At 34.1% G+C, this 11890-nt stretch overlaps 2 protein-coding genes and 1 pseudogene across 2 annotated transcripts; 2 read left to right on the top strand and 1 right to left on the bottom strand.

The window, feature by feature from the left end:
- Window positions 1-7: 7 nt before the first annotated feature.
- Window positions 8-1498, top strand: LOC125576407. The gene is made up of 2 exons (XM_048736430.1): window positions 8-271; window positions 1108-1498. Exons 1-2 carry the CDS (start codon window positions 71-73, stop codon window positions 1285-1287), a joined length of 381 nt encoding a protein of 126 aa, XP_048592387.1. The 5' UTR covers window positions 8-70; the 3' UTR covers window positions 1288-1498.
- Window positions 1453-4748, bottom strand: LOC106354780 (E3 ubiquitin-protein ligase RGLG4). The gene is made up of 11 exons (XM_013794817.3): window positions 4361-4748; window positions 3510-3594; window positions 3278-3418; window positions 3077-3190; window positions 2913-3010; window positions 2568-2647; window positions 2396-2501; window positions 2183-2310; window positions 1973-2081; window positions 1833-1889; window positions 1453-1719 (listed from the first exon to the last, which is right to left on the bottom strand). Exons 1-11 carry the CDS (start codon window positions 4565-4567, stop codon window positions 1636-1638), a joined length of 1209 nt encoding a protein of 402 aa, XP_013650271.2. The 5' UTR covers window positions 4568-4748; the 3' UTR covers window positions 1453-1635.
- Window positions 4749-5928: 1180 nt separating this feature from the next.
- LOC125576405 lies at window positions 5929-9361 on the top strand (annotated as a pseudogene).
- The last annotated feature ends 2529 nt before the right edge of the window (window positions 9362-11890 follow it).

Raw genomic sequence — 11890 nt, 5'->3', positions numbered from 1 at the left:
TTTACGCTAAAGTGTGAACCTTTAAAGAAACCTCCGGTGAGTAGAAACGGTGACTCGGAGGGAGAGAACGATGTCGTTTTTGTATGAGAAGAGCGATACATGGAGATGGCTAGTGAGGAAGACGAGAGATTCGAGATCCTTCTTCTTCACGTTCGCTACCGTATGCGGTGTTATCCCTGGGATAATCGGCTATGGGGTGATGCAGGCCACCAATTCCACTAACCCGGAGCTCGAGGCCCGGCTCCGACAATCCGCCCGACCCGAAACCGTCGTATGTATCATCGGATCTCATAAAAATGCTTCCTTTACTCGAAAACTATGCATTTGTCTGATGTTGTCGGCGCAAGTTTCCTTGTTTAGGATTTCTTTTTTACCGACCATGATTAGCTGTTCGGTGATAGAAACATGTAACTTTGTCTTCTATTTTATTCTTGTCGGAAAGCTAGCTTGTTGAGCTTCACAAGTCTCTGGAGAAGCCTTGTTGCTGTGTGGATTTATCAAACAGCTTAATGATTGTGGTGTCTGGGGCTTATCTGTTAATATCTAGGGCTTATCAGACAGCTTAATGATAGCTGTTCTGTGATAAAACATGTAACTTTTTTTTTATTGATGATTGTCGCAAAGCTAGTTTATTGGAGCTTTATAGTTACGTTTTTGTTTATACATTAGTTTCTGGAGAAGTTTTGCTGCTGTGTGGACTTATCTTAAATGATGAGTAGAACAGCTTGATGTTTGTTGTGTCTCCTGTTTATGCTACCTGAGAAATTGAGTTACTTTACTGAGCTTCATGGTTACAGTTTATTTGAGTTACATAGTCTCTATAGAAGCCTTGCTGCTGTGTTGACTTCTCTTGAATGATATCTTGAACACGTTGATGATCGTTTTGTCTCGTGCTTTATGTATCTGAGTTCTTACTCAGCTTAACAATGTTGACTCAATTAAGTGTCTTGATCATAGCTTTGTATTAATTAATCTAGAGGGCTGATTTGTTAAGCATGAAAGGATATGTTTTATACTTTTACTGAGGTTGATACTAGCTCCTCATAGTGCAAGTTTTAAGCTTTATTTGTGGTATTTTTTCTCTGACTCTGCAATGTATTTGGTCAGATGATGGGTAAAGTAAACCAAGAGAGGCTAGCTGAATACCTCGGGGAGCTGAAACAGAAGCAGGATACCAACGACAGATACGTGGCTGCTCTAAGGGGAGAGACTCTTACCAGGAAGCCTTACCAAAGAATCCAACCAGTGCCAAAGCCCAATGACACGGTCACAACCAAACCTCAGTAATGAATGATCACTTCTTAGAAAGAGCTACTGTAATGGATGCCAAGATAGGCATGTCTATTGGCCGTTAATGTTTTATTTTATTTTATTTTTGAATCTGGCATGCTTTGTGGTTATCAAACTGGTGCAAGATTCAGTCACTTCAAACATTTTGTGATAGACAGAGAATAAAAATGTAAAACACATTACACATGTTTTGTACATTGCTTCGTCATTCTTGTTCGCAAGCTAACATATATAGTACATAGGAAATTAATAGGTACAATCTGATTATAGAACAATGTCAGAGACACTTGGTAAACCTGAGACAGTATGTGCAAGGGTTTTGTTATGTGCAAAGGCACAGAGCGATCACGTGTAAAGCCTTAGCCGGCTTGTGATCAGTACTCTGCAGATGGGACAGTTTGATATCCTGGATCCACATTCTCTACAAGTCTGCAAACAAGAAACTTGCAAACCTGAGTAAACTTGTTCTTGTTCATGAATGGGTTTGAGTGATACTGTAATAGGTAGGTAAACAGTTTAGGCTTCTTGGGGGTGAAACTTACCATGTGACCACAGCCAAAAGCCACGTCTTTTCGGTTAGTCAGACAAATCGGGCAGTTCTGTTTTAACAGGAAACAATATGACAAGAGATTTGGTGAGACAAGGCAGCAAACATAATAAGAAAGTAAGCAGTTTATGGGACCTGAGTTTGTTCGTCTGAGTCAGATGATGCTTGTCCAGTGCGAACTGGAGGCGTGTAAGGAACAGGTGGTGGCCTTGGGTTTATTTTCTTGGCTAAGCCCGTCGTTTTCCTTTATAAAAAAGAACATCAGTAGCAGTTAGGACAGAAACAAAAAACAGACAATAGCTCTGTTCTGTCTATTGGACTTATATCAAAGAGACATTTAAGTACCCGAGTAAGCCGAGTTCGATTGCTGCTTGATACTGGCAGGGAATTTCCATCAAAGCAGCAAGAGCAAAGGCAGTTTCTTTGGCAGACTGTTGTGTATCTCTCTTCATGATCTCTGTAAAGTTCACAAACTTTGCAGAGAGAAGCATATCAAGATCAAGAACAAGAAGAAGCTCAGAATATAGATGGAAGAGGGGTTGAAAAATGAGATGATACCTGAAAGTTGTCAAACTCACGCTTAGGAATCTTGTCATCAAACTTCCTCATGTCTTCCCATGGACCGTCTCCAACACCGATTAAAATAATCGACAATGCATATGAGCTGCAATGTGAAAAGGAGGTTTTAGTAAACAGAGTTGAGAAGTGAAAGCAATCTATGTTGTCTCACCTTGCGTTTACAATGGCGTCTATAGTTGTTTTCTCTTGTTGACTGAGTTCTCCCTCAGGCATATCCAAACCTCTCGTTACCTAAGCCATTCAGAATGTGGTCTTGTTATTTATCAATGCTCAAAAAATAATCGTTAGCCGGTTATTATGCGGTTTATTTGGATTATTGTTTAGACGGCCTAAATCGACTTTGAACGCCTAGACCAATTTTTAAAGAAAAACTTTCTATAAAAATCGTTTCGTTTAGGTCTGATTTGCTGTTTAAACGGGTGCCGCTTACACCGATTTTAGAACATTTGCTATTATGTGTACATGCACTTTTTGTTTTATAAAGTTTGAACTTTACCTGCCCATCAGCGACAATCACCAGAACATGAAACTGTCCGTTGTTCTTTTCAACAATGTCGACCGCAGCGTCGATAAGCGGTCCATACGACGTTGGCCCTTTTGAACAAGACTTTATTCAGAAGCTTATGATTTGGTAATGAAGGTATATATTTTTTTACTGACCTGATAAACGTAAGTTGGGTGCGATTCTCCTGTAACATGCTAAGACCTCTTCAAAGCCGTGACATGGAGAGTTATCACTGTGGAAACCGAACACTTCCTCGTCATGGGTCGTTGCTAGATAACGCAAGAAAGAACAACAGTCTTAGAAACAAAGCTTGAAGATGTTTTTCTTGGGGGAAACAAACAGAAAACATAACTCACAGTCACCAAAACCGAAACAAGGGATGAGGTTGTCTTCGTCGAAAGGAGCTAACGTTTGGCCTATTACAAATATGGCCTTTTCATATGGATTTGGAGTTTCTCCAAGAGCGTGCAGACATTTTCCTTCGAAGGATGTTTTCCCTGAAATAAACAGAACGGTGATCACCCTGTTACATTCTGTATATGGTATAGTTTATTACCATATAAGTATTGTTTCTTTTCTATAGTTTACCAGTCCATTCGTTGCTCTTTGTGAAATCAATTCCGAGAATGAGATTTGATGATTCAAGACCAGCTTCTCTTAGTGCTTTTGATACCTTTTTAAAAATAAATACCATTCATTAACTCATCAACCACATTACATCTCTAGTCCTTTTTCATACATTTATTTTTCTTCGGTTAGAAAATATACCAAATTATGTTTTGGTAAAACTCAGAAAATTATATTTTTAAAAATATTAAAATACTAAAAATTGAATAAATATCCATTTTTATCTTTTTAGTATTATTTAAAAAAACATATGTGAATGAATAATTTACGACTAATAATGTTTTTTGTCCGTTCTAAATTGTTTTTTTTTGCTGACCAAAAAAAATTGTTTTTAGTAGTACACCGATATTTAACTCACTATTGTATATAAATACATTTTATATTTCAGTGTCAACGAAATATTGGATAATACAAAATACTATAACCATTTATATTTTTTACAGCAAATAAATACTCAAAAGTGAGAGCAAGATTATCGCGGTAGTTTAGGTGGTTTCTAAAGAAAAATTAGTGTGTGGGTCTCATAAAACCACTAAAAATCGATCACAGAAAGTATAAAATAATGACTAATTTTGGAAGGGTTTTTGTACTGTTTTCGGACTCCATCGACTATTGGTTCCTTTTTGAACTTTTTTTTTCAGATAAAAAAATAAAAAAAAATTCTGAGAAACCACCTGAACGGTTTCAGTCTTAATGATGGTCTAAGACTTTGAAGAACTCAAAGAACGTGGAAGTGGCAGAAACCATGGTGATCAAAAGTCTAAGTCAACATCATAAAATGAGATTTAATGAACAAGAAAGAAAACAAGAACCTGGTCCAAGGAAGAGAAACGATCAGGGATGAGAGCGTACTTCTTCTTTGCGGCGTTGATCTTGTCGGAAACTGAGACTGAAGCATCAGACGGTGATGGTTCATTAGAGACAGAGGACGACGTCGTTCTCTCTCCCCTAAAACTTCTACTGCTCTTGCTCTTACCACTTCCCAACTTCCGTAAGAAATTCCCCATACCCGTAGACATGTTGTTTGCTTCTTCGAATTGAAATATGATTTTTGCTGATGGAGATAAGATTCTTTGCTGGAATATTTATGAAGGAAGGCACCTTCTGACCTTTGGTTCACAGTTCTTTATTATTATTTTACTGACAAAATTAACGCGGCAACCATTATTGTTACCTTTCTTATACGCGGCCAGGTAGGTCATATAAATTTACTGGATGGGATGATATAAAGTTATAAACACACCATTGAGATAACAAAAATAATAATAGGATGACGTGGTGACTAAGATGGAATAAGGAAAAGAATGACTTGTGGTCAAGGTGGAATTAGATGCTCTTGTGTTATCCCAAGTCCCAAGTTAATTTCTCTAATTTTCTTCACTCCACTCGTTTCTTGAATCGTACTCTACCAGAATAAAAATAAAATAGCCCGTTATGGACATAAAAGAGGTCCAAAAGCCAGTATTGTTCCTCCGTTTTGGAAGCTGTCTTAATCATTTTTAACAAAATTTGGTTGCAAAATGTCACAGAATAAAAAAAATTGAAATACCTATTATTTTAATATTAATATCTTATATATTAAAACAGAAGTCACAACCTTGATTCATGTGTGATATTTAAAAAAATGGACTCTCACTAGAAATCAGTTATGATTCATTTGTTCCTACTAATATGACATAATAATATATCATTCCTAATATAACAATTGACTCCTATAAAACCGGATTGGTTAACAAACACATATTTGATTCCTTACTAAATTATACATAGTAGTAATATAAACCATTGTATAGTTCAAAATACTAAACCGATTTAAATAATTTAACCAATATATATATATATATATAATGAGTTGTATTAAAATAGAAATCATGACTTCTTTCATGTGTGATTTTTTAATTTGAACCATTTACAAAAATAATATTAAATGTATTTTATTAATATTAATAATATATATAATCTTTGAACTACTTTAGTCATAATATCTTTTGATATCTTTTAATTTTAAATATAATTTTTTTTAAATCAAACAAATCTGTTTAAAAGATTTTAACAAGATCTTAATTTTCAAAAATTCTATGTAAATATTTTTTCTAATTCGTAATTAGTTTTAAAATATTATTATACATTAATATATTTTATAAAATGAAGAATAAAAGTTTTATCTTCTTTTACCTATTATATAATCATAATCAATCATATTAAGAAAAAGATATTATATTGAACTAAACATGATAAACTATATTAAAATATTATATTTATATATTTTATTTTCAGAAGTATTTATGTTCAGAATATAATATGTTGGTAACATGGGTTAACATTAGCAAACTATATAATACATGTATAAAATTAACATGATTTTATTAAAGCTAATAATATAAAAAATTGTTGTATTTATTTTAATTATGATATCTTTTCATTTTAACTATATATATATATATATATAATTCTAAAAAATCTGTTGAAAAATATTTTAACAATATTTTAACTTTCAGGAAGTTTATGTAAATATTTTAACTAATTTTTTAATTAGCAATGAACTATTATTATTCATTAATATGTATTCAATTATCGTTTATAAAATAAAACACAAAATTATATCTTATTTTATCTATTTTATATTAATAATAATTCATGTTAAAGTAAAAATATTATATTAAATTAAATATGATTAATTATATTAAATTGATAAATTTATAATTTTATTTTCATAAATATAAAATATTTATACTAAAAATATAATACGATGACATAACTACTTAACATTCGCAAACTATATGATACATGTATAAAAATTGATATATCTTAGATTTTTTGTATATATAAAGAATATATTTTTAAAATGAATAAACGTAAAAAAATATTGCTATAAGGAAATACGACTTTGAAGGTTGGCGGGTCAAAATTGAATATAAATTTGATACAAAATAATTTTCAAATATGTTGTTTCATGCATATATTAATTTGTTTAATAATAAAATCCAAATACAGTAACATAAATATATAATAAGAAATGAAAAATACATGTGATGGTTTTAAACTATTGATTGTTACACCATGTAAACTATAAAATTGTTATATTTGAAATAGGTATATAAACATTTAAATATATGGTTAACGTTAAAATTGTATACCACTAATAAACTAAAATAAATATATATATTTATAAAACCGAAAAAGAACACCCGCGCGGTTGCGCGGGTCAAGATCTAGTATATAGTTTATTTTGAGAGACATGTGACACTCTTGTTAGTATATATAATTATATATACTACATACACGATCGATCTGGAAATTTCTCTATACGTTATGTGCCTAGACAAACTTAGTATTCCATCCATAAATTTTTCATGATGGCCCAAACGAATCAAGGATCAGAATGCCAGCAACGTTAGGAATGGGATGTGTCTGTCACGTATCATTTATTTGCGAGTCCACGCCAGAAGAAAACTAGTGTATTTCACATTTATTATATTGATTAAAGATACTTGATTATAACAAGAAAGGGAAAAACAAATGATAGACTAACATGTGAGAACTTTCTAAATTGAGCGATGAGGTTAAGCTTTTTATTTATCTCTATAGTATAATTCGAAATGAATGTACGCAATGAAAACACGATGTATAATAGTCAACAAGTCGAAAGTTGTATGTTTTAGAAAATACCTCAAAAAACTGTTACGATAAGTTTGTACTCTGTATAGTTCTAAGTCCAAGTTTGGTATAAGCTTCTTCCGCACATGTGTCTCGTGATTTCAAACAACCAATTCATCGTGTAACAAATCAAAGACCACGAAAATAATTGTTTTAATTCAACTGTTGCTTTTTATTCCTCCGGCCTGGTTAACACTAACATTTATATCATTAAACCATGACACTACAAATTAATAACAGCATCAGGAAAAATAAAATAAAATTATATTCTTGCAACATACAAATGCATAAGAAAAATTCTTATACTGTAAGCATTTAAAATTTTATAAACTTGAATGAATCATTACCGTTGAATAAAATAGTTAGGTTCATTACCATGTGGAAAAGTCAAAAACAACTTCTGTAATAAAAGCAGAACGAAAGACTCGCTGCATCAGATGTTCTCCGCAAGACAATAACAAGAAAAAAAGGTGGAAACTCCTGAACCATTCATGGCTGAACCAACTCGGCCGCTTCTTACAGATTCAAACTCGCTTCCACCAAGGTCCCTCGACGAGACCATCGAGAGATACATTGGAAGCTTTGGTTGGGCACAGTTTCTCCAAGCCACGTTAGTCTCTTTCTCCGGCGTTTTCGACGCGCAACAAACTTTCATCTCTGTCTTCACTGATTTCGAACCCACGTGGCACTGCACCGAGTCAGACTCCTTCTGCCACGACTCCGTCTCCAACATCTGCATCCTCCCCAAAACCCATGGTCATGGAATCTCTCTCCACACGTCTCCGTTATCTCAGAGTGGAGTCTCCAATGCGCCGGCTCGTTCGTCAAGGGCTTGCCGGAGAGTTCTTTCTTTGTCGGATGTTTGATCGGAGGTTTGGTTCTCTCAACGCTAGCTGATTCGTCGATGGGTCGTAAGAACATGCTGTTTCTATCTTGTCTCATCATGTCGATATCAACGATGCTTACGGTCTTCTCGCCTAATATTTGGGTTTACGCTTTTCTTCGGTTCGTTAACGGGGTTGGTCGAGCGACTGTCGGGACGTGTGCTCTAGTTCTCTCGACGGAGCTGGTCGGGAAGAAGTGGCGAGGACGTGTGGGGATCATGAGTTTCTTCGGGTTCATGCTCGGTTTCTTGTCTCTCCCTGCCATGGCTTATATAAACCGAGGGAACTCATGGAGGATACTCTATATATGGACCTCGGTTCCGACCATGGTATACTGCGTCATGGTTCGGTTTTTCGTTTGCGAGTCTCCAAGGTGGCTTTTCGTTAGAGGTCGTAGAGAAGAAGCCATTTCGATTCTCAAAAGGGTTGCTTCGAGCGATGTCACCATGATTTTACCATTTGAGGAGCAAGAAAACATAGATGAGAAGCCTAGTGTTAACATCTACGCAGCCATGAAGGTGTTGGTGGAGAAGAGATGGGCACTTAAGAGACTATCCACGGTGATGGCGGTTGCGTTTGGGATCGGTTTGGTCTATTACGGGATGCCTCTAGCGTTATCAAATCTTGATTTCAACGTTTATATGAGTGCAGCGTTTAACGCTTTGATGGACTTGCCAGCGAACCTCATCACGCTTTTCCTTGTAGATAAACTCAGCAGGAAAAACGCACTCATCGGGTTTACGGCCTTGGGAGGGATCTCTAGCGTTCTCATATTCGCGTTACAAAATATGAGAATAAAGAACCACGGGGCGTTACAGTTGGTACTAGAGCTAATGTCTTACTTTTGTGCATGTTCGGCTTTTAACATGGAGATGATTTACACAATTGAGTTGTTTCCGACATGTGTGAGGAACTCGGCCATCGCAATGGCTAGGCAGGCATTGGTGCTTGGTGGTGTTTTCAGTCCTATTATGGTAGCAGCTGGTCGGAAAAACGGGGTCTGGTCATTCGGGTTGTTTGGTCTTGCGATAGGTTTGCTTGGTTTGTTTACGGTTGGATTGCCAGAGACTAGAGGGAGTGATCTATGCGACACTATGGACGAGGAAGAATGCAGAGATCGGCGGAGTAACAATGATATGGCTAGTAGTGTGATTGCATGATCAGATGAAGAGTTTTAAATGCATGTAATGTAGAGTTCATCTCTTACTATCACTTGATTGTTGTTTAATGTATAATCAATCCAACGTTAAGGTTTTTCACTTTTTTCTTAAATTGTAGGCCTTGCATTTTTTTTTCGTTTTTTGTTTTCTATTTCATAAATAGACCTTCAGAGAATGTTTCAAAAGTTACACTATAATCAGTCATTTCAAACGAGTGTGGAGAGGAATCAAGATAGCTAGACACCCATGTCTTGCTTACATTTTATCTGACATTATGATTCAACCTAACCGAATTAAATGCGAGCGAAACCATTACATTCGTCGTTCCAATCATGGGTATAATACTACTCCGTTAGCTGGAGTTGCTGGTAGTTGCCTGTGTTGGTAATAGTCAATGCGGAACAGACCATACCCGCTTGTTTGGAGATATGCTTTCATTGGTTTTAAATGTCGAAACTCTATTATACTATCAAAAGAATTGTCGAAAATTGAGGTCAAAAAAATTGTCCACAATCATGAGAAAGGGACTGGTACTGTTTGTTTGTTATCAGTTAAACTAACTTTTGTCACGAATGAGCTGACTAATGACATTTATACAGGGAAACTTTTATATGTCAACTAAATTAATTTGCTATATGTTATGAATTTGTGTCTATTTACATGCATTCATATATTGGGTGAAACTTCTTCCATGTATCAAATTAGTCTCCATATATAAGCAGTCTTTTTTTTTTTGTCAACTGAAATTTCATTAAGCAAAAAGGAAAAGAGGCCTACGGCCCAAGTAGTTTGTTAACCCACAGCAGGGGTGATTACATGATAGCCCTTTAGGGTTGATTTAACTAAAAAATCAACTTTCACGAAGTGCTTCTGTGGAAGGTGAGAAAACGAGATATTGACGAAGACAGAGGATATTTGTTGGATGTCGTGGACGATTCCATAAATTTCCTTGACCTGTGTGTCGTTTTTGATTGCTCTGATGAGCGTTTGGTTGTCAGAGATCATCCTAATCGACATAAGATTAAGGTTCACTGCTGCGATGAGTCCCAATCGGAGAGCCAGTACTTCTGCAACAATTGGTGAAATGACGTGGTCCTGGATCGTTGATCCCTTCTTGACGATGGCACCTATTCTATCAGAGATGATCCAGCCGAGGCCTCCCTTGTTTGTAGTTTTCTCCCATGCCGCGTCAGATTTACAGATCACGGTTTGATTCAGATTGGCTATACTATAGTCGTAACTATTTACTATAAGATTGGATATACTATAGTCGTAACTATTTACTATAAAATGTGAGATGTAGACGTATTTCATGTAATTGCATATGTTGTAAAATATAAAAAATAGATTTTACACAAACCATATTTTTACAGTTTTAAAATATAATTTTAGTAAATAGGATTTGTACAACCAAAATTTGGTTGTTATTGTTTTATAAAAAAAATAAAGCAAAATTGAAAGAAAATTAGATTTTTTTACCAAAAAGAAATAAAAAAAAAATTAAATTTGTTCATTCAGTTTAACCAACCATCATCCTCTTGTATCATAGTCCAACTTCAATAATAGAGAAGAGCACACCAACAAATAAAAAGGTTTGTAGAATTGAAACATATTTGAATGTGCCCTTGACATTATGGCGACGGTCAAAATGAAAGACCATATTTCACAAAGCCCAAACACCATGTTTACATAACAAAATCCTAAAGATCATGCTTATATAGTCTTGTGTTCAAAAGGCCCAAACCAAGTAACGAAAACCAACTACTGTATGAGCTGGTAGGTCACGTGACGCCACGTGCTCCATCTACCCCTCACCGGTACACATAGGTGGTTTTCTTTCTCGTTACAGTACTTGAACGATAAACCAAAGACCAACCAATCCCTTATATATTAATTGAGGAACATTTGAAAAGATGTAACCTCAATTTTGTATTAATTAAAAGAGGCCCCAATGCATAGGTGGCACTCAATTAGGTAGTCAATTACATTCAATTAAAAAATAAGTAGGTCCACATTCGATTTTTATATGTTGTTAGATATATAAGTTGGTCAAACTATATGATATAAAGATATGATATGATATTTTCTTTCCTTAAATAAAACCTACGGAATTACCATAAATGACTAATATATATATGACAATTAATGAGTTTAATAATAAAGATTTGATAACAGTGTATATCTCCTCCATCATTTTTTGTTTAATTTTATATTATTAAAATAAATTAAACAATCAAATTAGCTATAAAAATAAAATTTAGATTTTTTCGTATATGTTATATTTTGAATTTTTAAAAACGACAATAAATGACTAAAACTATTAAAATTATTATGTTAAAAATTAATGATCAATGGTTTAACATTTTTATTATAAGAAGATACACATGATTTTAAAACCATATGAGTAAAAAATATCATTTAATAATAAAATAAATATATATATATATATATTAAACATTATATACCATAAGATTACATAAATATTTTAATATTAAAACATTCAATGAATTTTCAAGAACATTTATAAATTATAAACTTATTAAAGATTTCAGATTGAAAATTGAAAATTTTGTTATCGATGATTTAAATATTTTGTTATAAAACGATATGAACGATCATAGAACCGTATGATTATAAATTC

The sequence above is a fragment of the Brassica napus genome, chromosome A7, assembly GCF_020379485.1.
Source record: "Brassica napus cultivar Da-Ae chromosome A7, Da-Ae, whole genome shotgun sequence".
Classification (NCBI taxonomy): domain Eukaryota; kingdom Viridiplantae; phylum Streptophyta; class Magnoliopsida; order Brassicales; family Brassicaceae; genus Brassica; species Brassica napus.
This window is presented reverse-complemented; position numbering and strand designations above follow the sequence as displayed.

Bases quoted from the DNA above. Each gene is read 5' to 3' on its own strand.
- LOC106354780 (XM_013794817.3), bottom strand. From the start codon at position 4,567: ATGTCTACGGGTATGGGGAATTTCTTACGGAAGTTGGGAAGTGGTAAG. The intron at 1,890-1,972 runs GTCCCATAAACT...CTGTTAAAACAG, and splicing joins ACTCAGACGAACAAACTCAG to AACTGCCCGATTTGTCTGAC. The intron at 1,720-1,832 runs GTAAGTTTCACC...TCTTGTTTGCAG, and splicing joins CTTTTGGCTGTGGTCACATG to ACTTGTAGAGAATGTGGATC.
- LOC125576407 (XM_048736430.1), top strand. From the start codon at position 71: ATGTCGTTTTTGTATGAGAAGAGCGATACATGGAGATGGCTAGTGAGG. The intron at 272-1,107 runs GTATGTATCATC...GTATTTGGTCAG, and splicing joins CCGCCCGACCCGAAACCGTC to ATGATGGGTAAAGTAAACCA.